A 27947-nucleotide genomic window follows, 5' to 3' on the forward strand; every position below is an offset into this window, starting at 1 on the left:
TGAAGCACATTCCTGAGACCTGGACCTATTAGGAGATGGTCAGGTCTCTGGTGCCTTTCCCCCCCACTCCTGGGCTATAGGAGGGTGCCAGGCTGGGGAGTCAGGGTTACTCTTGAAGGACCCGCGAGGCTTAAGTGTCCGATCGGCCTGGGTGGTGCCCCTTCCCCGCCTCCTAATACCACTGTTCCTCCGGGGGATCTGAGTATAGCTCAGCCAGCATTTTGAACCTGGGGCCCCAGTCATTGAGGAAGTCGTAGTCAACGTCGGAGTCCGACGAGTCGGTGCCCAGGGAGCTGAGGGACTCGGCGATGGACTCGGAGCCCTCGTAGCCGTAGATGTGCAGCGTGTCGTAGGGCGGTCCGCCACCATCCTGGTCCGCTTCGTCCTTCTTCACTTCGATCATGGCAGCCATCTCGCCGGGCCCGCCACTGTGTGCCCCCGGCAGATGGCGCGGTGGCTTCTGCACCTGTGCGTACTGGGAGGGCCGCGCATCCAGCACTGTGCGCGGGGGCTTGGCGCCACCATGGCGCACCGAGTTGAGCACTGACACGTCATAGCTGGTGGTGTCCATCTCTCCGCCGCCCTCCTCATCATAGGTGACCAGCTGCTCGTGGATCTCAGGCACGTTCTTGCCGTGGGCGCGCGCCTGCTTCCGCAGCCGCCGCCTCAGGATGATGAGCAGGGTGATCACTGCCGGCGGTCAGCGGGGGCGACAGACAGGGTCAGCTGAGGACGTCTGGCAGGGCCCATGCCCTCCCCCCAGAGTAGAGCCCCCCTGCCTCCCACGCCTACCCCCGGAATACTGTCTCTTGGCTGGTGGCCATGGATCCAGGTGGGGGAGGGGGCCTCTTCAAGTTCACCCTCCCCTCAGCTCTCCTCTTCTTCCTGCTCTGGGCACTGTGGTACGTTTTGGGGGGGCATCTCCCAAAGGCCAGCAGGCCAGAGGTGGGGGCAGAAATGGGACTGGGCTTGGAATTTGGGGTGTAAAGATTCAGAGTCATCCTCTGTGTTGAGGACCATGATGGTGACAGTGACAAACAATGGGACTGGCAGCCATGGTGTTTGTTGCTGCTGCTGCAGCAGCTGCTGCTGCTCTTATTAAGCACCGATTGTATAACTGCTTGAGCTTTACTTGGGTGGATTCTCATGAAATCTCATTCAAGGAGATACTATTCCTATGATACAGTTAAGGCCTAACTTAGTTCTGGGAAACCTAATGACTCACCTGGAGTTATATGGACAGGCTGTGGTGTAGACATGGACCTGCCATGCGCCAGTGAGGTTGGGGCCATGCCCTGAGCTCTGCCCCTCGAGCCCTGACTTACTTCAGAGATTGCCACCTGTATGAGTGAAGCTGGCCTGCCCAGGGAGACCCTCCCCTCAGCTCCAGTGTCCTTGTTAATGAGCTGGCAGAGATGACTTCTAGTCTGTTTGGGAAGATGGCCATGAGGCTGGATGCAATCCTGTGTAGGCTGTGCTGCACCCAGCCTCATTCATAGACATTGTTACAGGGGATGACCTTTTGAGAGGTAGAGAGACGCACTCCTTCAGTTGGCTCACTCCTCAAATGCCTGCAGTGTTTGGGGCTGGGCTATGCTAAAGCCTGAACCATGAACTCAATCCATGCCTCCCATACAGGTGACAGAAACCCAGTAAGTGGCGCCATCACCGCTGCCTCCCAGGGTCTGTGTTAGTGGGACACTGGGGTCAGGAACTGGTATCTGGTCTTGAACCCAAGTGCTTCACGGTGGGACCCACCTGGCTGAGCAGCCACTATGAGGGTGGACATGTGGTCCTGTCATGGTGTTGGGAGCTTGGGGACTTCAGGAGGCAGCTGGATTGGATTATGTCAACTGAGTGGAGCCCCGGGCTTGAGTCCTGGTGGCCTCACAGGGGATGTAGACACAGGCAGGCTCCTTGCCCTTGTTGTGTGCTGCTGTGCCCTGCCCGGGCACTCTGCCAGCAAGGGCACTTCATCGGAGGCTGCTTGCCTGATCCCACACTCAGACTTTGTGAGCTGAAAGCAGCTCTCACCTTGGGTAGTTTGCTGTGGTGATGAGAAGCCGACTCACACTAAGCACAGGGAATATCTCCCGGGAGCTCCTGCACAGGGAAAGCCTGTGGCAGGTACTATGTGCTGTTGCCTCCCCCAGGCCTGGGGGATCTGACCACTGCGGGCCTCCCCTGGAGGGCCAGCCTCTGTCCCATCTCCAGCAGGGGGCAGTGTGCAATCTACCCTCTGGGAGCAGCGGGTGGGTGGGGACAGGTTATTCTTTTGGTGGGGAATGCTGCCCATGGCTTCTCCCTGCCTCCTGGCTCCCTGGATGGGATGAAGCTCTGGCCACTTCAGGTACCAGCTTCCTGCCGTTGTGCACTGTGGGAGGCAGCAGGTGGTGGCTTAAATACTTAGGGCCCTGCACCCACACAGGAGAGTCAGACTGAGTTTGCAGTTCCTGGCTTCAGTCTGACCCAGCTCCAGCTATTGTAGACATTTGGAGAGTAAACCACTGGGTGAGCTCTAAGGCTTTCTTATAGACTTCCGGACAAAATTTTAAAGAAGGCAAAAGAAAAAAAAATCCCTGGAAAATCTATAGGAGAAGCTTAAAAACTGAATGCCTTGTAGGTAAAGTCTGGTGGACCTAGAGGTGCCACTACAGAAGCTTCAAGGTGAAGGTAAATACTGGTTATTTAGAAGTGGCGTTGGTCACCCCCACACCATCCCTGGCCCATGCCTAGCCTGACACACCCAGGTTGGCAGAGCCCATGGCCCTGTATCCGACTCTCTGAGGCCCAGGGCTGGAGGCGTGGACCTGGATCCTGACCTCATGACCGTGTCTCCTCCCTGCCTCGCCCCATCCCCACGTCCTGGACACTGACCTGTGATGGTGAGGATGCACAGGAAGATGGCTACCAGCGCCTGGATGCTGACGCCTGTCTGGCCAGCCGCCTCCTCACAGAATGTGAACTCGCCATACTCATTGCACTTGCACACAGTCACCGCCAGAGTGCTGGTGCCCGTGAGGCTCGGCCTCCCGTTGTCCGAGATGACCACCGGCAGGAAGTGGACCTTGGCTTGCTCACGGTCAAACTGCCCATACTTGACAGTGACATTGGCTGTGTTATCTGAAAACACCAAAGCTACAGAGTCAGATCTGTGGGATGTTCCTTCTGTTTTGCATACAGAGGAACCTGCTTTCTCTAGGAAGCCTACCATGTCTTCGCCAGCCCGCATGCTGCCTGGGCCACTTCTCTGCCCCAGGATTCAACTGTTCAGCAGAGATAGGCTCACACTTCCACCTTTTGAAAGGCTACAAGGGCTATTTCAACATGGGACCCCCATAGCCCATGGTGTTGCCAATCAGGGACAGGCAGTAGGGAACTCTGATTCCACCCAAGGAGCCCCCTCTCCATTTCTCAGAGGAAGTTGCAGAGTCCACAGACACCTGTGTGTGCTTCACCTGGACTGTGGCTAACTGAGTCATTATTCTAGTAAGCACATATCTGTTGGAAGCTCTGATTGGCTGCTACTGACATTGAAGCATTGTGTGATTGCTGGAGCCCATTTGCTGTGCTGTGCTGTGGGTAGTGGACCAGGTCCTGTTTGGGGGGCCACCTCGTGGTCAGCTGGGAGCTACTGAAGTGAAGTCCCCTGCCTTCTTGGGGGCTCATGATTTCCCATTGCCAGCTTTGATCCTAGAAGGGACTTGGAGGGCTTTGTGAAGCACTATGGGGACATGGTCCCTTGCGGCCACAGCTGGCTGCCCGCATGTCCACCTGTCTACTGTACCCCTCACTGACCTGCACTTCTCACTAGGGGAGTGGAAGGCCACAGGGACCTGGTTTGGTCAGCATGAGGGTCATTGTGGTTTTTCTACCAAGCAAATTAAAGGTATGATGTATGTGGTGGGAGCTATGCAAAATGCCTTGACACTTGCCAGTCTGAGAGATGGCCTACCCTTGGCTGGGTGGGCTGGTCCTTGGTCCCAGGCACTTGTAGGCATAGCCTACCCACTCCCAGCCCCCCGACCCTGCTGCTGCTAGCTGACCAATCATTTTGCTGCTCACCATAGTTATCCGTGAGAGTGAAGTTGCTGTCTTGGGTGCTCAGGGCGAATTTGAACTTGACATTTTGTGGTGTTATATCCTTGTCGATTGCGGAGATCTGCACCACCAGCTAGAGTGTGGAAAAAGGGCATGGTCAGTGGTGGTGATGGGATGGTGATTCAGCCATGGTGATTTTGGGCTTACACCTGAGTGTGGCTGCCCCTCACTGCAGCATAAACCAGAAGCAGCCTTCATAAAGTCACTAGCAGTGTTTGAACCCCAATTCTCTGCACAGATCCCATGTGCCCTCCAGCATTCTCTCTGAGCCCCAGTCCTGTCCCTCCACCCCAGGGAGTGCTACCTCCCTTTCCCACCCCAGCCCCAGTCTTACTCACCTTGCCTGGGGCTGTGTTCTCACATACTTTGGGCTCATAGGGCTGGGCAAACTCAGGGGCATTATCATTCTCATCCAGAACCTCAACATGTACCCGCACAATGGACTCTTTGCCTGTGGGGTTCCCTGTAGGACAAAGGACTTGTCACCTGCTCTGGGCTCTGCTGATGCTGGCCCTGGCAGCTGGAAGTTACGGGGGTGGGTGGTCCCAGAAGGGAAGAGGGGGCTCTTGCCTCTCCAGAAAAGAGGCTGAAGACTGTTACATAGGAGAGGAGCGAGGAAGAGGAGGCAGCCAATCTCATGCAAAAGGAATTATGAGCAAGTCCGTGAGAAGTCTATCTGATGCAAAAAGCCCATGAATTTCAAAACTGCTTTACATCAAACAAATTTGTCTTTGAATGCCAATTTCTAGGAACTTTTGGAGGTAGCCTCGTCTTGTAAGAATCAACCTAAGAGCATTTGAAAGGGCTTGAACTCAATGAATACTTACTAATTGTTATAATTCATTAAGCAAACGGATGTGAGTTATGAAGGTAAGGCGATCATGTAGTAATAACTCCATAGTGGCTTAATTATTTAAGGCAGACCGCACCCTCTCTCTGGACCTCTTTGGCTCCCCGGTGCAATGGCAACATCAGTCCCCCGCTAGGGTTTTCTCATTCAGTAGGAGGATGCAGGACCTCAGCCCTTGCCCTTCCCTCTGCCAGGAGCTCCACAGTTTCTGCAGAAGCTGCTGCTGACATTGGACTCTGTGCACGTACTACTGCAGTAACAGCCCTCCAAGGAGCATCTCCCAGCCACCCACCATCAGAAGATTCATGTGGGTGAAATGAACATTTCCCGGCCCCTTCCTTGGGCCAGTGCCTCCAGGGAGGAGTTGTCTGAGGTGCTGTCTGCTTTGGGCACAGAGCAGCATATAGCTCAGGGAGTGTCTGCTCTGGTCTGGGGGTGGGGCCTGAGATTCTATGCCTCCAATAAGGTCCCAGATGATGTAGGTGTGGAGGTCCAAGGGCCATACCTGGGCATGGAAACCCCATTGTGTCCCAGCTGCGTGGGGCATCGACAGGTGCTTGCTACCTTTCTAGAGACCCCAAAAGGTTGATGATGCCAGCTTAGAAAGGAAGAAGGCAGAGGAGCAGAGTCCGGGCTTCCATAGCAGGCAGACCCACTCACCGCGAGAATCCAGTTCTTTGGCCTCCACGGTCAGGTTATACCAGGGATGAGTTTCTCGGTCCAATTCTTTCTCGTTGTAAATGTTCCCCTGCTTCGTGATTCGGAAGAACTGGCCCTTGTCACTGGTCCTGCGGATGGAGTATCTGCGGGAGAGAGGGTTTCATGGCTTATCGCTGGTCTGCTAAGTACCAGCCGCTTATCATGACAGACAGGGCCCCTCAGGGTATGTCCTCTGCACCCTGCCTTCTCTTCTCGTTGCTTGTTGCCTTCTGGACCCCTCAGCATAGAGCAGACTCAAATGCCAGCATACAGGGACCGGGAAGCAAGGTGAGGTTTTTGATCTTGGCAGTGCTGCTGTGCTGGGACTGCAGGGGGAACCCGAGACGCTATCAGTGGCACCCATAGCTGTGCAGGTGACCCTATAACCAACTGCACCCCACTGGGGCTTGATTTTTGTGCTTAATTAAAGGGTATGGCAGGTGCCAGTGGTATGGTGCCACTACCTGGAATGCCAACACCCCTTATGGGCACCTGTTCACTGGGAAAAAGCAGCAGAAGATGGGCTCCTGTCATCCACGTGGGGGAACGGGATGAAGGTCCTGGCTCCAGCCTGGAACATCTCTCTCTCTGTCTCTGTAACTCTGACTTTCAAAATAAATGAATACGTATTTTCAAAAGAATGGATGTTGTGGGCAAGGACCAGGAAGAAATAAAACGAGTTAGAAGGGATAAGAAGTTGTTACAAAGAAATTTGTGGAGCAAACATTTGCAAAGTTATTCCAGAAATCAAAGATGAAAGCATGAAAAATACTTGACATATATGTAACATGCACCTGAGCCACCCTCTGCTACACTGCCAGGCCATTAGCAAGGAAGGTGGATTGAAAATGGAGCAGCTTGAACTTGAACCAGTGCCCAGATGGGATGCCAGTGTTGCAGGTGGCAGCTTTACCAGCTATATCACAGTGCTAGCCCCCAGGCATATTTTTTTTTTTAAGGCAAATTTTAGGTGGGTCAAGTCTATGTGAAGAAAGTAAAAAGAATCCAGGCAGAAAAAAAATTCCCCACAAAGAATGAGTAACTGGATTTGCTTGTGATATGTCCACGCACTTCCATGCTGGAACATGGTGCTAGCCAGTTAGAGGGCAGGCGGCTATCCTCTGATGACTACGTGAGCGTATCTGGCTAGTAAAATCTGAAGGCAAGAACTCAATTCTCCATCAGTGCACGAGAGCTCAGATGGATATCTCCCACAAAGGTGGGACCTTCCTGGAAAACTGATTTTGAAAATTTACTCCATCTAGCTAACAAATGTCTCAATGTAAAGTAAAAACATGATATGGAAGGAATGGAAATAAAACTGTTAATTTCTCTATCATACATAGAAAACTAGTGGGGGGGTGGGTATGTATGTGTGTGTGTGTTGTCCAGAAAAACATTGAAATTTTACAGACAGAAAACTACTTATTGATAGAAATGATGAAAATGGATGTAGTTCATAAAATATCTACGAGAAAAAAAAAAGTTAAGAAAAATTGTAAAGCAAAGATGGGGGAAGAGAAAAAACACATTAAGTTAAATGGGGAAATGTGAAACAAGATAAAGGAGCTAAGATCAAACATATTGTTTATTACGAAAAATGTAAAATACAGACCATCCTGGCTTAGATTAAAAAGCAAAGACAAATATGTTCTGTTCTCAAGAGACAACTCAATGCCAGATGACCTAGAAAAGTTAAAAGTAAAGGTTGGAAAATTTATATCAGGCACAATGGATAACGTGGAAACAGGACTGGTACACTTAGCAGGAGGCAGCGTGCAACTGAAAGCAAAATGTTTAAGCAGGACAAATTGGGTGATTTTGTATAGATAAAAGGCATAAGCCATCATGAAGGCATTGTTACAAAGCTTTGTTAGCTGAATATAAAAATTAGGATGCATAAAGGAAAAACAGATATTCTAGGAAAAGTGTGGACACAAACACAATCGTATTATTTCAGAGAATTAGCTACAGCAAAACCAACAAATCCCCACCATTTGTAAAGAAAAAGATGAAGTGAATCTTCTAATTAAAAAGCAAGAATCATCTTTACAAACTATTTAGTGAGAGGGACCTGTTTTCCTTTAAGAAGGAGACCTAACCAGTTTAGGAAATAAGCGTGGGAAACTTAGCTCTTCCAAAGGTGATCCATAAATATAGTACTCATCAGAGCTATTTTTCCCCCCTAAATATTGGCTAAAATAATTTTGTTTCTAAAAACTTTTTATTTATGTGTTATACCTATTTGAATGGCAGACAGAGTGATAGCTGTCCTATGCAGATGTCCTTTATTTAGAGTTAAGCTGCTACACTACAGCAGAGTGCCACAGAACGACTGACAGAGGAGGCAATTCAGAAGTAGGCTGGGTACGTGCATGAAGTTTGTCTACAAAACAAAGGCAGGAAGATGATGACTTGGTTAATAAGCCCGTCCCAGCACAAATGGCTACCAATCTGGAAAGCAGTAAGACTGGAGGGGATTCCTGCTAGCCAGTAATCTGACACTAAGAGAGTGGGAGCTAAAACTGTACCTTGTGTTATAGAACACAGGGTGAGCTCAAGTTACAAGAGCAAGTGCTGTGGTTTGAATGCATCCCAGCTTGTGTTGTCAAGCATAGCCAAATGTTTTTTGGAGGTGGGGCTTTTGGGAAGTAGTTAGAACTGATGAAGGTCGTGAGGGTGAGGCTTGTGTGATGGCGTCAGTATATTACCATGCTAGGCCCTCCCAAGCTGCCATCCTGGCACTGACACCATGGTCCGGAACCATGAGCTAACAAGACCTCACTGCTTTCTAAATTACTCAGCCTGTGGTATTCAGTTAACAGGAACTGGAAATGGAATCAGACCCTAAGTGCTGGCGAATGGGCACGGCTTGACGCCTGCCAAAACTGAAAGCAATCAAACACCTCAAAGAGCAGCAAGAGCAAATGCAGCGTAAGGTGCCTCTACTTTCATATGATCATGAAGAAAAGCAGGGGAGGACCCCATCATTCCAACACTGCCAGCTACCTGGAAACATGGTCATCAGGGTCTTCTTTTTAGGTGTTTGTATTGCATCGCTGTGCCAACTGAATGTGCCTGACTTGTGACTTGGGAAAGACCCACATTGGGCACATTTTTAGTGAAGGGGTTTCAGGTATGTCATCTGATGGGTTCCTCTCTGGAATAGTGGGGTCCGTGATCCAACACAAACCCTTAAAGTGAGACAGAGAGCCAACATCTGCAGATGGCTGGGACCACACAGGATATAATCCCAGGAGTGCAAGGATAGATTACAGAGAGAGCTTAGGGGTCTGGTCCTGCCTCTACTACGTTCTCTGTGGGTGCTGGGAGAAGCCAGTTTCCCACTCTTGTTCCTGGTCTCAGCCCCGCAGGTGTAAGAACATCAATTCAAGGGTAGTGGTAGTTATTGTTGTGGCCACCACCACCACCATAGTCAACACATCCACCAGCCATCCTCTTACCCAATGTTACGCTGGGGCCTATCAGGGTCCATGGCCAGTACAGAACCAACCAGAGGCTTTTTCTGGTTCTCCTGCAGCATGAAGTGGTAGAAGGGCTGCTGGAAGACAGGAGGCTCATCCACATCCGTGATGTTGATGATGACTTGGGCTTTGTTTTTGCTTGAGATGCCACTCAGGTACCGGAGGTTGATGGTGGGGTCTGTGGCCTCGATGGTGAAACGGTATTGTCGGATGAGTTCATAGTCCAGGGGCTGCATAAAGGAAGAGGATGAGAGGCACATGCTCTGAGTCTAGTGTGTCACTACAGCCTTGCAAGGTAGGACCAGGACAGCAGCTGCCTTACAGACAGGGAGCCTGTAGCCTGTACACATTGCATTTCCAGGGTTACCAAGAGACTCTCTCCTACTGTCCCCATCACATCTCAGTGGCTTTATGGCCACATGCTCAACCCTGGCTCTCGATCTGGCCTGGCCCAAGCATTGAGGATATACAATGCGACAGCTCTGGTACTGCTCACTAGGGAGTCATAAATGCATGGCTCTATCTGTGGGTCCCGATGGATATGCTTTTCCTTTCTGTTTTTACTTGAGCTGCTTTGCCAGCTCTGTCTGCCTCACAAACACTTGCTCATCCTTCAAGAAGCTGACTGAAGGTAATCAGACACCCTCTCAGGAGCCTTACCAATACAGGTGCTTGCTCACAGCCTGGCCATGCACCTGTCTGTTCCTATTTCAGTGACTCCCAACAATCTGTCTGCCTCCCCTTGGTGTTTCCAGGCCCCAGCATGGAGCCAGGCTGGAGAAGGACTCAGGCCCAGGATGCCCTAGTTCTATGCTCCTAACAGAACCTCTCCTTCTCCCACCAGACTCTGGTCTGTCTGTTCTGTCAGCAGCCGGTACTGCCCATGCCCACTTGAATCTCCTGTCACTCACTGTTCCCTTATATGCTGGTGACATTTCCTGGCTGGGACTCAGGGAGCTAAAACTGCCCCCAGGAACAGTCCTTAGTCAACACTGTAGGAGCAGGTGCACAAATTCCTCAGCTCCCTGACCCTGAGCTCTGGCTGCTCCATGTTCCCTGCTATTCCTAGATGTCCACTGTGGGACTGTGCGCCACCTTCACTCCTGCTCAGAGTCCAATAGGCACTTCCTTCTGTTCACCCAGTCTTGCTCCTGGGACTTCCTGGCATCATCTCCCAAATAAGTGAGCTACACCCAAACCTTTGCCTCAGGGCTGGCTTCTATTGTATTTGGGGGCACAGCATTCATGTGCACGAGTGGCTCTGAACTGACTCAGACCATTGTCCTTTAGTGGCCTCTGAGCAGGTCCTGTGGGTGCCAGGAGCCCTGACCTCCATGTCTGATACCCTGGCCACAAACCTTCATGAGCTTGATGATGCCTTCATTGCGAGTGGGGTCAGCCTCGATGGTGAAGGTGTCCCTGTATTCGCCCTGCACGATGCTGTATTTGGTCATCCGGTTCTGGGGCTCATCTGGGTCATTGACAGAGAGAGAACCCACGGGACTGCCCACACGGACGTCTTCAGGCACAGTAAAGGTGTACTTGGCTGGTGCAAATAGGACACCCCAGAGGGCATTAAATTAGTGAGACAGACAAGGCAATTGCCCATTCATGCTATTCTAATGTATTTTGACCTAGAAAATGGACATGCTAAAATAAATGGTAGTATAAGAATAACCTTGGGATTTTATGTCCCAAGTCAGAAAGTCTTTTTGACTGTCCACCCTTCCACCCACCCACCTACTCATCCATTCATCCCCTCCAGTTATCTGTCCCTCCTTCCTTACCTTCTTCCCAACAAGCAGCTATTGAGCACCTCCTGTGTGCCATGCATGTTGCTAGGGGACTTGTCAATTCCCAAGATAGACAAGTCCTGTCTTCCAGAGTTTACATGACATACAACAAGGCCACCTCAAGAGAACTGGCCTGTTTGGGGGGTGGCTGACCTCTCATATGACACCCTCAGCACTGGAAGTGAGCCCATTTCTACATCTGACTCTCCTTCACTCCGTCCCACCGTGGGAAAGGCTGTGCCTGTGCCACTGCCACCCACGTCTGCCCTCCTGGGGTCCTGGGAGAGAGGCTCACCCTGGCTGAAGATGGGGAAGTTGTCATTGACATCCTGTAGGTTGATCAGCACGGTGGCTGTTCCCGACTCGCCCCGGAGGCCCTGGCCATCTCGTGCCTCCACCACGATCTCATACTTGGCCTGTGTCTCTCGATCCAAGTTTTTGGTTGTTGTATAAATGAGTCCTGGAAAAGAGCCCCAGCAGGGGCTGTGTCACCTGGGGTGGGAGTGGCTTTGGGGAAATGCTGATGCCTGAGTCTGACCCAGAGAGGATCTAGAGAACTCTCATTTCAGGGCTGAGGACCAACAGCCTCTGACCCTCCGTGCCCTGCCCTGAAAGGCCACAGCATAGTCCAGCATGAGCCAGAAACCCCTGGGACATGATGCTGGGAGAGATCCTGAGGCTTCAGCCGGGCCCAGAGTGAGGGATTGCTGGGATGGATTAGCGATGCCTGCCTTGGTGCAACATTGGACAGTGTGTGACAATCACCCCAGCCTGACCCATGGGACTTGTCTGGCTACCAGGATTTAGTCCTTATAGTTTTTTGTTAAGTCACACACTATTTTCTCTGCACATTACCTAACTGTCAGTGCTGGCATACAGGAGGCATAAATCGTGCCCATTCTGCCCATAGGCAAACTAAGGCTTGCAGAGGCACGTTGGCTTCTTCAAGGGCTCTAGAGGGAATGGGCTTGGAAACCAGACCTGCCTGAACCCATGCTCAGCGCTGCTAGCTGTTGTCTCTCGCTCCTTCCTTGGGTACAGACAGGGTCCTGCTTTTGTTTCCGGGTCCATGTTTGTAAGTCCATGTCTGCTTCCTTCTCCCCTGAGCAGCTGTCTTGCCTTTGTGCTGGCAATACATCCCCACGGGACAGTGTAGTGCTGTGGCTGGTGAGACCTGGCAGCCTGGGTTCCCCCAGCACCTGAACCTGATGTGGCTCTTCCCTCCCCTCTTCCCTCCATGTTGGTCCTTCCCAGAAGGGTTAGTCCCACTGACCAGAATTGTCGATGCCGAAGTACTCATCCCCCTTCAGCACTTGGTACAGGACAGAGGCGTGGTCTGCCACGGTGGGGTCATCCGCATCCACTGCTGTCACACGGGTGACCGAGGTTCCTGCCGAGAAAGGATCCTAAGGCGGCTGCTGCCGTGTGACTGTGGCCCTGGCTCGGGACCCTAGACTATGGGGGTTTGGGTAGAAGGGAAACTTTCTCATAGCACCTCCCCACGGGGGAGGACTGAGGCAGGAGCTGGAACCTTCTGGTGACACAAGTCTCTGGCCCCTGGTCCCTCCTGGCCTCTGGAGATAACTGGCTCCTGAGGTAGCAGGCATGGCATTTTTGTGTAAGAACTGTGCTCTTGATATGCTAGTCTTGGGAGTCAGAGACAGTGGATGGAGTTTGTTCCCAAGAATAATGAGTGTGTGTATGATGGCCAGGGCTTATTTAGCCACAGTCATTATGGTGGAGGCTAAGTTAACGATTAGGACCAGGGATCAGTCAATGACAAGCTCAGTTCGTGGGAGTCAGAGTTTCCTTCACCTTACATAAGGTGGCAACACAAGCAACACACACGATAGTCCTGAGCCCACGAACTCCCGAGCTGAGGTCGTGGAGTAGCTGGCATGAGAGGGCAACACACATACCCACAGCTGACATCTCAGGCACGGAGGCATTGAACAGCCGGCGTGAGAACACAGGCCAGTTGTCATTTACATCATCGACCTTGATGGTGAAGCTGGAAGGAGACTCCAGGTCCTTGTTGGTGTCCTTGTCCACGATGAGGGCCACGAGGTGGTACTCAGAGACCTTCTCCCGGTCCAGCCTCTCAAAGGCAGACACAGTCCCTGTTTCTGAGTCGACCTGGAAGACCTTGCCCACAGAATCCCCTTGGAGCACATATTTGGCCTTCTTGCTGTTCACGCTCGACTTGATCTGGGGGAAGAAGAAATGATGGGAGCTGGATGTGGGAAGTGATGGCTGTGTGTGCACAGGCATGAAGGTGCATGTGCTTGTGTGTGCATGTACATGGGCATGCCTGTGTGCATGTGACTATGTGTAGGTGCCTGCTTGTGTGTGGTGCTGGCTGGAGATCCTAAAAGTGACACGGAGGTGATTTTTTAAAGACTTCAGAGGTTCGTGTTGTACATTGCTGTCTGTGATACCAGCACCCCATTTGGGTGCTGGCTCAGGTCATGGCTGCTCCATTTTTGATTTAGCTCCTCATGAGTGTGCCTGGGAAAGCAGCAGAGGATGGTCCAAGGCCTTGGACCCCTGGCACCCATGTGGGAAACCCGGCAGAAGCTCATGACTTCAGACTGGCCCAGCTGTTGATGTTGCAGCCATTTGGTCACTGAATCAGTAGATCGACAATCTTTTCTCATCTGTCTATTCCTCTCTCTAATACTGACTTTCAAATAAATAAATGTTTTTTTTTTTTTTAAAAAATTGAATGTTTATTTAAGAGTCAGAGAGAGAGACAGAGAATGCACACACATATGCTTCCATCTATTGTCACGTCCTTAGTGCTCGCCTGTTCAGGTCTCCCATGTGGGTGGCAGGAACTCAGGTAACTGGAGTCATTGTGTCTGCCTCGCATGGTCTGTACTAGCAAGAAGCTGGAGTTGGCAGCCAGAGCTGAAGAGTGAACGGGGGACCAGGATGTGGGATGTGGGTGGCCTGTCATCTTAACTATTAGGCCAAGTGTCTCCCTCACATGCTGAGACTTCAGCAAGAACTTCTGACTGATCACCTGTGAACTCTTTGCAGCCAGCTCACTGCAAGCTCCACCTGGGTGCAGCTCATGTGCCTAGAACAGTGCCTACCACCTAGCAGGTTCTTAGAAAACTTTTCTTTGAATGGCGAAGTATACTTGGTACCATCGGAAAGTGAATGTTTTGCCCCTTGAATGTTTAACCTTTTTGACTTATAGTCACCTCCTCTGAAAAAGGAAGTAGTGCTGCTTCCATTGTAACAGCACTCTAATTGGGAAGCTCTGGGGTCACCAGGCCTGTGAGCACCCATGGAGGAGAGGGGCCAGCCCTGGCCACAGCCAGCACTTCTGGCTCCCAGCAATGGCTGCGTGGTGGAGGGGCAGACGCTGGCCCTGGAGTTCCTGACTGCTGTCACAAATGCAAGCCCCATGTCACAGGAGAATGACGTCCACCCACCTGTGTCCCTCCCAATGGGATACATGTGCCCTGAGTCAGTCTTGAAGAGAATGGCCGACCCCAAGGGAAGTATGTGGGGTGACTCAGAGGGAAACGGGTGCCGCCGCCCTTGCCCGAGGATTTCAAGCAGCCAAGCGTGCGTCAGGCCTACGTCATCTGTCCACAGACAAAGCAGGGGACCAGGGGACAGGAGAGCCACAGGCTGTCCCCAGCCCGGGTAGGGACAGGTTACAAGCATCACCCCTCGGCTCCCGAAGCTGGGATCTGACGTCAGGAAGTCCCTGCTTATCAAGGTCATGGTCTAGAGGCTTTGTTTACAGACCCCAGCATCAGACAATGGGAACACGCCCTGCACAGCCTTCTGCATCCCCAAATATGGCTCGGCCTCACACATGCCACTCAGGACTTGTGTCCAAACACAAGGATGTTAGAGAGGGTTGAGCGACCTGAAGCGTACAGCTCCCCTCCCCTCCAGTAGTGGGGCATCCTACCAAACTCCCTACTAACTCCCCACTAACTCTCCCCAGACAAGAACAATGGAAGTCCAGGAAACTGTCACAGCCAAAAGGAGCTTAAAGGAACACAATGACTAAGTGGGATCCTGGAAGCCAAGAACAGGAGGTAAAGACTATGGAAATCTGCCTGGCTGTGGGCTTGGAGCATGACGAATCAGTACCAATCCATTGATTTTAGCAATGGCTCAGCAGGCCTGAGAGGCCCACCCAGGGGTGAGGGCAGCAGGGGCATGAGAACTCCTCTCCAGCAGCCCCATGTTTCTGTCCATCTTAAACTGTTCTGAAACAGGAAGACAATTTAGGATGCTTGGAGGGATAGGCACATATCTGCACAAAACCAGAAGCACAACCCCTGTAAAGCAGACAGAAAGCCGACACACTCCCTTCATCATCTCTGCCTTCAGGCCCTAAGGCATATCCCACTCCCCTCCATCTCCTCCTCCTCCCCCAAGACAGAGTTTGAAAGCTGGGCTCTAATCCTGGCTCTAAGCAACACCCACAGGGTCCCTGCAGGCTAGGGAGGCTAGGCCCCTCTTCTCCCTAGTCCCCAGCGCCCCCACAGGTTACAGAGCCTGCTGTCCAGCTGTCCATCAGAGGTCCCCACCCCAGCCCTGGGACATCCTCAGGGGCCCAGCACCCTGCACACCACAGTCCCCACTCCAAGGCATCTCCTGCTGCCAGCGGCTGAGACCCTAGGAGGGGAGGGGCCCCACTTCCTGTCCTCACTTCCTCTGCTTCTAGGCTCATCTCTTTCTCTATTTTTATTTATTTTACTTATTTGAAAAGCAGAATGGCAAGAGCAATCACAGACAGGGAGCTCCCCTCTGCTGACTCACTTCCCAGATTCCCAGGAGCCCAGGACCCAATCCAGGTCTCACTTGTGAGGAGGATGGCAGGAACCGAGTGCTTGAGCCATTGCCACTGGCTCCCACCATGCACATCAGCTGGAAGCTGGAGTCACAAGCTCAAATCCAGGCACTCGTAGATGGGACATGGGCATCCCAAGCAGTTCTTCTAACTGGATTCCTGTTGCCTAGGCATTCTTCCCTTTTTGAAGATCACCACTGTGTGGACATGAAATACTGTTGTCTCATATTCCTGATAGCTTCTGTTGATCAGAATCTAAAGGGAATGTTCAGCAGTTCTAACTCCTAACACCTCCACCTGGTGACTTTTGATTGAGAGCCCTGTTCTGTGCAGGTTACTTCTCTTCATTTCCTTCTGTACTGTCATTCCTCATGAACTCTCATAGGAAGTATTATCCCAGAAAACTGGTTTGTTGTTCTAGCAAAGGTGGAAGATCCAGAGTCAAGCAAAGCTTCCACGTGGCTCCCTTCTACTGGAGTGGACCAAGTAGAGAAGCTTGCATTTACTTGTTGTTCCCTTTTGCAGACACAGGATTTGCAGCATATCACCCCAATAACACAGTAAGGCACCCTGGGAAGTGTTAGGTGCTAAGTAGCTCATACTTTTGTTTTAAAGATATTTTCTGCATGCTTAATTTATAAAATTTAATGTTGGATAATGGATGTGTTTAACAATCATTTCACAAATACTCCTGGAAATTTAAGTTGGTGCTCTCAGAAACCAAGGTGACACAAGCCAGCTGTAGCATGCCAGGATAAGGTGCCCAGTTGTGTCTGGAACAGGAATTGGCCTGTGTGTCTGGGAGCTCCTTCCTGGAAGTGCTGCTGGTGTGGTTCTTTGGCTAATGCTACTCCCTGTTGTCAATGGGTAAGCCATCCCTACAAAGAGTCAGATTGAAAACTTTTGACTGTGGGCCTTAGGGGTCTTTGCCAGAATTGTTCACTGCTGCCATGATGACTGGATCCCAATAAAACTTTATTTATAAAACCAAGCAGTGGGCCAAATAAGTCCCAAAGGTGGAAGCTTATGGGGGTCCTGCTCTTGACTGCCACCTCTAAGGGTGAGGACCTTGCTGCTGTCTTTTCAGTCCCCAGCCCTGGGCTTGGATCCGCCCCACCTTTCCCAGCACGTGGTCTTAGTCTATTTTCAGGCTGATGTTTAGATTCCCAGAAGTTGACATAGTGGGATTATAATGCACTCAGAAACTTTCTTGCAGAAAGTTCTCAAAATACCAAGCCCTCTGCTGGTAATTATGCGTGAAATTCTGCCTTCAGGGCCAGTCCCTTGAAGTAGGGTAGATGGTCTGGTCCTGACCTCCATGATAGTTTGACATGATGAGACTGTTGAGTATCACTCAGGTTCTTTCTAAGCTCTCAGAAGAGGGGTTTGGGATGATATGTGTTCTTGGATGAAGTGGCAGGTCAGAACTCCAGGCACTGCTCTGGAGTTGGGTCAGGTACTTCCTTGTGGATGTTGGGGAGTTTGGAGGAGCTCTGTGGGGTCACAGGGAACCAAAGAAGGTAAGTTTGAGAGAAAGGAGCCTAGAGGCTTGGACCAGGGTTGGCAAACTGTGGCCTGGATGGCTAACTCTCCCCCCAGAGCAGCTTTATGGAAGGCGTTCTGGACTTTTCCTGGTCTCTTAGATGGGAAAATGTAAGGGCTACGCCTTGAGCCTTGAACCCACAGGGCAAGTCCATCTGGACAGATATCTCGTCCACAGACCAACAGCTGGGAAAAAAGGAACTATAGTGTTCACCACCATCACAGTGACCACCACTGGCATCACCTCCACCAGCATCACACCATCACCATCGTCTCCACCATCACCATCACTACCTTTTCCACTTACACCTCCTTATGACCACCATTATCACCACCATCACCACCCCATCCTTTCCCCTTATCAGCACCTTCACCTATACCATCACCACCTTCTCTATCCTCACCCCTTATTATCACCATCATGTCACCACCTTCTGCATCCTCACTCCCTTATCACCACCACCACACCTACCATCACCATCACCACTTTCTCTACTCTTACCCCTTATCACTACCATCTACCATCACTCCCTTCTCCATTTCCACCCCATCAACATTCCTCCTTCACTACCAATATCATCACCACCTCAGTCACTACCACCATCCTAACTACCACCACAATGATCATTGCTACTTTCTTCATCACTGCCACCATTACTGCCGACAGCCACCGCCACTACCATCACTGTTGTTATCACCATCATCACTGCCAGCATTGCCACTTCCCTTCAAGAAACATCATCTTCCTCCCACAGCTGCCACAACTTGTGTCACCATCTTTTGGCCACTGCAGCTGGTTTTGGTCATCCCAGGGGCTGTGCCTTACCTTGCCCACATAATGGGGCAGGGAGGAGTTTTGCTCTTCTTGGATGTGCATCTGGTTCCAAATCCAGGCTCTTTTCTGGCGCCGGTGACTGAGCAGCAGGCTGGGGGTATCCAGTTGTGCAGGGTCAGCACCTGTCATGGCCGCAGCTGCCGTCAGCAGGCTTAGGCATGTGCCCAATGCGCTAAGCAGCATCATAAGCCACTGCATCTTCCCAGAAGGGATGAACCTGCAGAGAGAGGAGGGATTCCATGAGGCAGGGTGGCCCCTGTCCAAGGGGCTAGGCCATCTCTGTGGGAACTGAGCTGTCTCTGGCTGGGTATGCTTCCATCCTTCTCTCTGCTGACGGCAGCAGGATCAGGCTTTGGGACTGCCCCCTGAGGAGTTCCCAGTCTGAGACAGGGGAGGACAGACCCAACTACAGTTCCATGTAGACTAGGGTACATGCAAAGGCAGGGGATGTGGGAACCTGCAGGCAGGAATGCTGGGAAGCGCTGGAGGAGGGGGCGGCCAGGGGACTGTTCTTGGTAGCAGTGCTCAGATTCTCCTGCAGGGACACTTAGGGTATCCTCTGATACCTTGCAAATAAGGAAACCGAGGCACAGAGAGACAAAGTTTGCACTGGAGTGAGTTGTGGTGGCTGAGAGTGGAAGTGTGGTGTTGGACCTCCACTGCTATCCTGCACCTGAATCTTCCTAGCACTGTTACCTTGGTCATGGGCTAACTTTGAGGACCAGGCTCTCACCCCAAAACTCATGGGGGCAGAGTGGTCAGCCTAGGTGCCATCTCCAGAGCAAGGTGATGTTGGTAGTGTGTGTGTCTGTTGTGGGGCAGGGCGTGGGGATTGTTGAGAGAAAGGACTTCATCGTGCCAGGGATCCTTGCAAAATCCATGAAAGCACACACTGAAAGCTGCTCACGTGTTTCAGAATGTTTTTGTGCCAAAAGAAACTGATTTTTGTAATCCCGTTTTCCCCCATAAGCTTTCTGAAGCACCCTACCCCCTGGCCCCTGCAGGGCCAGTGTACAGCGGCGGGTGGGGCCTTTTATTCACGCGTCTTGAACGACCAGATGCCCCAGGCAGTACAGCCACAAGTGGCCTCTCTGGCTCCTGGGCCTAGGGTCCCCCATTAGGGTCCCCTGTAACTGGGGTTTGGTCCAGCTTCCCAGGGTCAGGAGACACAAAGTATTGTGGCACAGCCCTGGAAAGCTGGGATGCCCAATGCTGTTACATGCTGTTAAACACACTCAGGTGCATCTTACAGGGCTGTGCCAAATCACAGCTTGTCTTTTTATTTATTTATTTATTTATATTAGAAAGGTAGATTTTACAGAGAGGAGAGACAGAAAGATCTTCCATCTGCTGGTTCATTCCCCAGGTGACTGTAATGGCTGGAGCCAATCAGAAGCCAGGAGCTTCTTCTAGGTCTCCCATGTGGGTGCAAGGTCCCAAGGTTTTAGGCCATCTTCCATTGCCTTCCCAGGCCACAAGCAGGGAACTGGATGGAAAATGGAGCAGCAGGGACACCAACTGGTGCTTGTATGGGATACCAGTGCATGCAATGTGATGATTTTAATCACTAAGCCTTTGTGCTGGGTTCAAGTGACTTGTCTCAATACCCACCTGCAGGGTAAAGCCACCCTCCCAGGAGTTGGGGGAGGAAGAAAATACACTCAGAGGACACCCCCTTCCCTGCTCTGTATCTCCATAGCTCCCAGTTGAAAGCAGGACTTGAGTAACTTGACTGATAAGCTTGCTAAGTTCAGGGCTTATCACCAAGCCAAGCCCTAAAGTCTTGAACCCCAAGGAATTAAACCTGAATGAGATGCGATGACTTGAGAGAGAGGAACAAGCCTGGAGCCAGGACGCTGAGCGATTAGCGCAGTTACAAAGCACTGTTTGGGGACACGATGCGAATGGCAGGAATTTTACGGGCAGAAGCCCTGCCCCAGAGAGTCACCATGGACGCTGCCCGCCCAGCTCACCAGCTGCAAGAAGTGGCTTTCAACTTTGAGCAGCAGGAAGAGCGTATTTGCAGAACTGATCACAATGAAAATATTATCTCTTGGCACAGCTGGGGAGGCCCACGCTGCTGCCTGCCACGTATACACAATTGATCGAGCAACACAAAGACTTTGAGTTTTTCCTGAAGTTGTCTGTGTCCATCAAAGGCTTCATCTTGGTAATTTTTTAAAATGCAGATCCAAATCCACCTCTTTAGAGATGGTGGTCAGCTCTGAGTGGGCTGGGGCAGGACATGAATCCTCCTGCTGCCTGAGACAGGCTGCTCAGACAAAAGAAGAGGATGAAGATGAAACCTCTAATGTCACAGCGCAAGAAAACTAATTTTTTTGAGTCAGCATAACATGGCCATCTTAGGTCACTTGAAATCCAGGATAACTGAACTGTTAAACTGTATGTGGACTTGATATGTGAAAATTCCACGGGGGAAATCCTACTAGAAGTGGAAAAATACTTAAAGGTAATTTATGCTGATCCAAGAGAAAGGTCTTAAAAAAGTACTACACACTGGCCAGCTTAGTGACAAAGAAGAAAATTTCAAGACAGCTATGATGGACAAATTTGGAATCAAGTCTGGGGACCTTTTAGGGGCAGGACCTGGGAGGCTGCACAGGTGGCACACTCTGGGAGGCCAACGTGGGCACCTGGAGATCTAGGTCTGCCTTCGCCTTGAATCCTGAGACCAGAGATGTCTCCACTGTCCGAGTGGGTAAAGGCCATGACCTTGACAGTCACTAAGATCCCTCAGTCCTGAGCTCAGAGGCCCCTCTGCTCTGGGTCCCTGTTTTTACTGACCTGCAAACCCCTAGGGTGGAATAGGTGTAAAGGCAGGCAGAAGGGACCTACAGCCATCCCTTTGTGCAGGTGGGAGGGGCAAAAGGCAGGAGGTCAGTGGGAGCAGGAACCAGTACTCATGGCCAGGAGAGAAATGGAGATGCAGTGGGTGCTGGGTGGGCTGAACCCCTCCTTTCGGTGCTCCTGTGTCACCCAGGGGGAGAGGCGGACTCTGTGGCTCCCAGGGTTTCAAAACTCCGCTGATATTTCCAGGGCAGCTGGCGCCAAGTTGGCCTTGCTGGGGACCATGGGTGTCTGCTCAGGGCTGGCTGACCTTAGCATCCTAGTCCCCTCCTTCCCTCCAGCCCAGGAGGAAGCAGATGCCCTGGGCAGGAGTGGGGGAGGGAGAGGGCCCCAGAGACAGGTATCACGCAGGTCTCGGGAGAGACCCCGAGGTCCTCACATACAAAGGAGGCTTTCCTGGAAGGGGCCAGGTGCCCTCAGAGGAAGGTGGTGGTCAAAGGCTTGGGGGTGGAGGTGGGTGGCGGGGAGGCTGGCAGGTCTCCAGGAAGCAGGTCCTGACTCAGGGGAGGCAGTGGCAGCTATGACCCCTGCCCCAGCCCTGCTGGGCCCAGGCCCCTGAGCTCATTTCCTTCTCTTCAGGGGAAAGGAACTGCAAGTTGTAGTTCCGCCTCCATCAAGTGACTTGGAAGCAGAAAAGGAAGTGAAATTGAGAAATGGGGTGGAGGGATGGTGGGCAGGTGGAGGGTGGGAGTGGGTCTGGGGCCTCTGGACGTAACTGGGTGAAAGCCCAAGCACAAAGCTGAGCAGTACTGAGCACCTACTATATGCTAGACTATTCTAGCTGCAGTGAATCAGACAGGCTGGCCCTTGGGGTGTGAAGGCTGTTATAGGAATAACAGAAAGACAAGTCAGCATGGGCTGCTGATGGCAGATGGTCAGGGCCTCCCAATAGTGGACAGCATGCAGAGGGAGGGGAGGCTGGCTGGACCCAGACTGAAAAAACCCCTGCAGCCCCTCTGCGAATGCTGGGTCCCCCAGAACGCAGGGAGACGCAAAGGCCCTGAGGCAGAGCAACCTGAGGACATCTCCAGGAAGTCATAAAGCCACAAGTTAACAACCCAAATAGTGTACCTGCGCTGCTTCCCCTACCCACAACTGAGCTGGTGGGACTTCTAATCATATGCTCCCCATCTAGTGCAGATCCCACGCGTTTGAGGGACCATAGGAAGTAGAAAGCTCCAGCGCTGCTCAAGTGGAGCCAGACATGTGGGGAGTCTGAGCGAGTCCCCCAACTGTAATTTTTGCACCCACACCAATCACCCAGTGGGGGATGTCCCACCCTTCTCTTCCACTTGCTCCTTGCCCTTTTGCCTCAGCCTGTGTCATCCATCCTCTTCAAGGTCCATACACAGGCCGTGGCGTGACCCAAGGCCCTGTACTTTGTCTTTTCTGGACATCAGTGTTACTATCTGTACAATGGGTCAGCAAGGTGTTTCCCCAGCCCTCCCCACCCACTTAGGGCTATTTTCAAGCTGGAATCAAATGATCCAGATGGAGCACCATCCCCCGCCCCCTCCCCTTGTTCACTTGTCCCCAAGCCAGGACCTGACACGTGCATGGGACTTGGAGGCCTTTCAGATTTCAGGTTTTTCAAACTACAGATGCTCAACTGGCAAAGTCCCTGCAAATATTCCCAAATCCAAGAGAGCAGAAAAGCTGACATATCTGGTTTTGAGTTTTTGGGATCGGGGCGGGCTGGGGCGGTGGGACTTGTGCTCACAGCTGTCAGCCATCCCCTTGAGTATGTGGGAAAATGGACTTGGCTCAGAGAAGCCAAGAGAGACACCCAGGTGACAGAGCAGTGAGACAGAACTGGGATTTGAACTTGGGCCACCTCTGACCCCAAAAGTGGGTATTCTTTACCACCCTTCTGGGTCTGTGGTGACATGTTAGGCAACATCAGGGCCTGCTCTCCCTGCTCCAGCTGCTCTGAAAGCCACACCACTTCCTTGTCCCTCGCTGCCTGAGAGGTAGGAATCACTGCACAGATACAGACCCTTCTCTGTGCCCCTGGTCAACCTGGGAAGTTCTGGGGTGTCATACAGGCAGTGTGTGGCCCAAGTGCCCCGGGGTCTGAGCCCTGAGTTGGGGCAGGGACTAGGGGGTGGACGGTCGGGACCTTGGGTGCTGCTGGGCCTGCACCTGCAATGGCTCAGAGTCCAGACACCTAGGCCACCTGGAGCCTGGGCACCTTGGCAGGGCTGCCCAGGGCCTGCATGGATGGCCACAGGCTGGGCTCCCACGGCTCCATCCTCTTCCTCAGTTCCCTGCCTGTGTCTCCAGGTGCTTGGTGGCGCCTCCAGGTGCAACCCCAGCTTTATTTCACCCTGGGCAGCACCCCGACCTCTCCGGGCTTATTTACACACTCCTGGCCTCCCCTACTGCTGTTCTCTCTGACAGCACATGGGGGCACCTGGCACCACCCCCTGGAACTCCCTGTCTAGCTACTCAGGGTTCTATGGGTGCCAGACAAACATGGGTGGAGCACCTACCATGCTCCAGGTGCTGCACACCCCAGGGTAGCAGAGCCAGGCTGCCCTTTTTGGGGGAGAGGAACCTGAGTCAGGGGATTTAAGAACTGTGTTTTCCACTGAGATGTGCACTTGGCTGTGGCACATAGGCAGCCCTGGAGAGCCCAGAGGATGGCTGGGCGGTGGTGGCCCCAGGCCACTGACCTCTCACTCTGCTTCATGGGTACATCAGCCAACGTCCCCTCTCATCCTTTTCTTACTATGGCCCCTTCTGTCTTTGGGTCTGGCCTCGAGGGGGCTGCAAGGTGGGCTCAGTGCTGTCAATGATGGGCTCCACAGATGGGCAAGGAACACAGTGGTAGTGGAAGAGGAAGGAGGGAGTGGGGCTGCCACTTCTCCTTGTGGGGTCCCTGGAGCCCCAACTAAATAGATGGCAGGGGATCAGGACATAGCCTGGAGCCCCCCAGAAGGGTCCTGACCTTGATTAGGGTAGACCCCTGCCCCTCCACTTGTCCTGAGTCCTACTGCAGCCTTGGATTCCAGGCCTAAAGGTGGGGGGATCGGATGGGTTATTGAACAGGCTGGGAGGGCCTGGGACGTGGGGAAGAGGGAGGCTCCAGGTTGGGACACACCTGGGCCAAAAGATGTCCACACTCTTGCCTGCCCGTGCCAGCTCCCATCCTGCATGCTGCAGCTGGCACCCAGGGCCAGTTCTGGCAGCCAAGCCTGATCTGAGGAAAGCTGTGAGGGAGGATGGGTCCTCTGTCCTGGCCGGGCCTCCCACAGGCTCTGGATTGCAGCCCAGAGGCTGAGGTCAGGGAGGAGGGGCAGGGTAACACGAGGCATGCCTGCTGGGGGTAGAGTGGGCTGGGGGAGGCCCTGCAGCCCCCCACTCGCTGTGTGACCCTGGGCAGCTCTCCCCATTGCCCTCCCACTTGCACCCCAAGTCTCAGCCTAGACTGGAGTAAGGCGCAGCGATTGCCAGTCTTCTCCTGGGACTCCTGCATCACCACGGCATCTGGCAGCTATAGGCAAGGGCAGGGTGAGGCCCAGGGAGTCTTGGGCTGGGAAGAGGCCCCACGCCAGCTCTGTGCGTCTCTGTAGGATCTTAGACCTGTCCTCCTCCCCCTCGGGCTCTGCCAACACAACTGGCCTTTTCCCTCACTCTTGCAGGATGACATCCCCCTCCCAGGCCAGCCTTCGAAGCTACAGCTCTCCTCTCCTCCCTCCCCCATGGGGAGAACTAGAAGTTTCTGGAATGTCCAACACTCCTCCTCTCACCAGCAGGCTTTTTGCACAGCCTGTTCTCCCTGCCTGAAATGTTCTTCCTGTGTGAAAACTTAACTCTGTTCCAGCCCCCGGGAACACCTCCTCCATGAGGGCTTCCTTTTTGTCACCTGTCCGCCTGCAGCACAGCCTCTGTCTAGGCTGGGTTTGAGTCTCCACTCCACTCCACAGCCAGGAACATGCACATAGGCATGGCCCCAGATGCGACGTGTCCAAGTCCCTATGCCTGCCCATCAACCCGGCTCAGTCTCCAGTTCCAACCTTGCCATGAGTTCCCTCCCCATGTGTGGGACTTGAAAACCAAATCTGCATGCCTGTGGATGGCAGCTAACTGGAAGGATCTGAGCAGGTGCCTCTCAAGAGGGTAGGGCTGTCATACAGAACTCACAAGTTGTCATTCTCTCCCATACCTGTGGCAGGCATCACTAATCAACTACAGTGTTCCTTCCTCTGAATTTGAACTCATCCTGATTCTCACTATAGTCCTTGATTTGCAGGCAGCCCAAGTCACCAGACCTAGTTAATGATTTCAAACAAATCTGTACAGGGAGTGCTGGACCCCTGGCCATGTCACCTGTGCCAAGACCTCCTAAAGGAACCAGCTCCCAGATTCGGGGGGATCACTGGCACCACAGGGGACCCCCAGCCTCCATTGGGCTTCCTTTGGCCCTGGGTGGCTGAGGATGGGTTGGCACTGACTGGGGGCTACAGTGGGAGCCCCACGCACCTGCCCAGCTGCTGTGAGCTCTGTGGCCCAGGCCAGCATCTTTCTTTCTGAGCCTCAGTGCTGTCATCGCAGTGAAGGCAGTGACAGAGGTTGTGAGGTACAGGGCCCAGTGCTCAGGAGGGGCTCTGTGAATGCGCATGTGCTGGATCTGTTGTACCCCTTCCCTCCCCCAACCAGCCTGGTGGCTGGGATTTCCACTGGCCCAATCACACCTGACTTCATTTCCTGGCTCCACCCTGGGTCCCACCTCCTGCTCCCCTCTGTCCCTTTCCAGAAGGAAATCTCGTTCACTGTCTGCCTGGCCCGTCCCTGAGCCCTGCTTCTTTCTTCTTCCAGTACTCAACTCAGCCAGGGTCTGACTCTTAGTCCCATGGCCTGGATGTCCCTGGACAAGTTTAGAGAATGTCCCTTGCCCTAACAAGATGACCCAGCCCCAGGTTACAGAGGGGCTGTCCAAAGCCTCCCAGTATCTAGAGTGCTGTTCTTCCTCCAGGAAACCTGTGATTTCCCCACCCAACACCAGCTTGGATCTGGGTCATGATGGCAGTTTCAGTATCTCCCTAGCCTGTTCCCAAGAATTTCGCCAGGGTTCTTGTGCCACTTCTGTGCCCAGAACAGCCCGATCTTCCCACCCACTATGAACTTGACTATGGAGTGCCGTGTGGGTTGTCGGGTCGGGAGGGTGGGGGCTCACGCACGTCCTGCTTCCATCTATACTTGCCACCCAGTCTCTCCCAGTTCATCCAGAGAGCCCACCCATCAAATTGGAATGTTTGCAGTGGTGATACTGGGAATGGGTCCATGTAGGCAAGGCACCAAGCATGTCTCCTGGGACGGTGACTGCTGTGTCCAGTGAGTGTCCCCAAGGTGGCCATGGAGCCATGAGTCATCCAACTTTGGAAGAAAATAAGCGTGGTCCTCTCTGGCTTCCTGCCCTCATGTCCGGCCCTTGTTTAGCTACACAATGGTTCAGGCTGAGCCTCAGAGGGGGCAGCTTAACCCCTTCAAGGCCAGCAGGCAGCTCCCTTACCCCGGCTGGAAGTAGCTGGGCTCCCTGGGGAGGGTTGCTAGGAGCCCCAGAGTCCCCTTGCGGGGTGGGGTAGGGGGGGTCACAAGCTGTCCTCCAGGCTTTGGGCAGCAAGCAGGTGGCTGGACTGAGAGCAGACTTGCTGCCCACCCTCCTAAGGATGAGCAGGGCTCGAGGACCTCAAGTGCCATGGCTCTGCTCGTCCACTACCCACGTTGAGGATCCCTTGTGCCAGGGATCCTACCTACCTGCCAGGTCCTCCAAGCTGCCTGAACATCCCTGTCTCCCCTTAATGCCCTTTGCCTTCAGCCTGAATCCTTGCCTGCCCACCATCCTCAGCAGAACTATACAGGAGGCAATGACACAGTGCCTGGCATGGATGGGCACCCAGGAGGATTTGCCTTCTGGCTTGCACCTGTTCCTGCCACCTGCTGGGTGTGGACCCCTCGCCGACAGTGCAGGCCATTACCAGGGGTCCAAATCTGTGCCAGGTTTTGATCTGGCCTGGGGCAATATTTTTTAAGGGTCCCACCCCCCACTCTTGTCCCCAGTTCACACCCTCCCTGGTAACATGAAGCATGCACATGATCTCAGTGAACTGATGAAGGAAGACGGCTCGTCACACTTTGCACAAGATAGACCCAACATGCAGAGAAACAAGCTTTGGCTTTGTGGGGTACCAAATCCCAGTTCGAATCCCACTGAACCCCGGCCTCCAGCCATCACATGACTTTCCCAGACCTCAGTTGCCTCCACTGAGAAAGGAAGAACGAACGAAATTTGCAGGGCTGCTGATGGAAACTCAGGATCCCCAGGGTCTGAGAGCCACCTGTGTGTGTGTGGCCCTTAGAGACAGCACATTGCCAAAGCGCTGCTGTCCCCATTGTGGAGCTAGGCTGACCAAGGGGTGAGGGGAGCAAGGCTCAAGAGCCGAGCCTCAATTTACCAGTTCTGAAAGCAGAGTGCCACTGGCTGACAGATACAGTGCAAATCTCAACCCAACCTTTTGGGACAGTGTCAGCTCTCGACCCATCTGTCCCCTCCCACCACAAGAGGGGCACCAGGGCAAACCAAGGCCTGGGGCCAGGTCTCTGCCATCTGGCTGGGCGATGGTTCACACAGGATCTTGCCCTCCTTATGACGTTCACAGAAGTCAGAGTATGGGGGCAGTAGGTCTGCTGTTCTCCCTCGTCCCAGGGATGCCAGAATGGGGCAGTGGCCCCATTGTTGGCTGCCCCTCATCCAGTCCTACCCTGAGCGGAGAAGAAAGCCCATTTGCCCTCTGCTGGCGAGGGAGTTGCTCTCCCAGGGGAGTTGCCCCCTTTAGGGAGGGCACTGCCAGGGACCCCTGTCTTAAGGAGTGGGGTGATGGGTGCGGGGTTTGGAGTATGCGAGCCCCACTCACCGTGTCGTCGGCCCAGGGAGTCTGTCCAGGCA

General features: G+C 52.9%; 1 protein-coding gene across 1 annotated transcript; it reads right to left on the reverse strand.

The window, feature by feature from the left end:
* Positions 1-48: 48 nt before the first annotated feature.
* On the reverse strand, positions 49-27939 carry CDH5 (cadherin 5). The gene is made up of 12 exons (XM_040982602.1): positions 27916-27939; positions 18122-18347; positions 12848-13136; positions 12202-12318; positions 11224-11388; positions 10494-10681; positions 9115-9365; positions 5612-5754; positions 4440-4564; positions 4066-4174; positions 2878-3123; positions 49-690 (listed from the first exon to the last, which is right to left on the reverse strand). The coding sequence occupies exons 2-12, from the start codon at positions 18326-18328 to the stop codon at positions 173-175; spliced, it is 2358 nt and encodes a 785-aa protein (XP_040838536.1). The 5' UTR covers positions 18329-18347; positions 27916-27939; the 3' UTR covers positions 49-172.
* Positions 27940-27947: the final 8 nt, after the last annotated feature.

Source organism: Ochotona curzoniae, unplaced genomic scaffold, assembly GCF_017591425.1.
Source record: "Ochotona curzoniae isolate NIBS_2020 unplaced genomic scaffold, NIBS_Ocur_1.0 contig_3622, whole genome shotgun sequence".
Lineage (NCBI taxonomy): Eukaryota > Metazoa > Chordata > Mammalia > Lagomorpha > Ochotonidae > Ochotona > Ochotona curzoniae.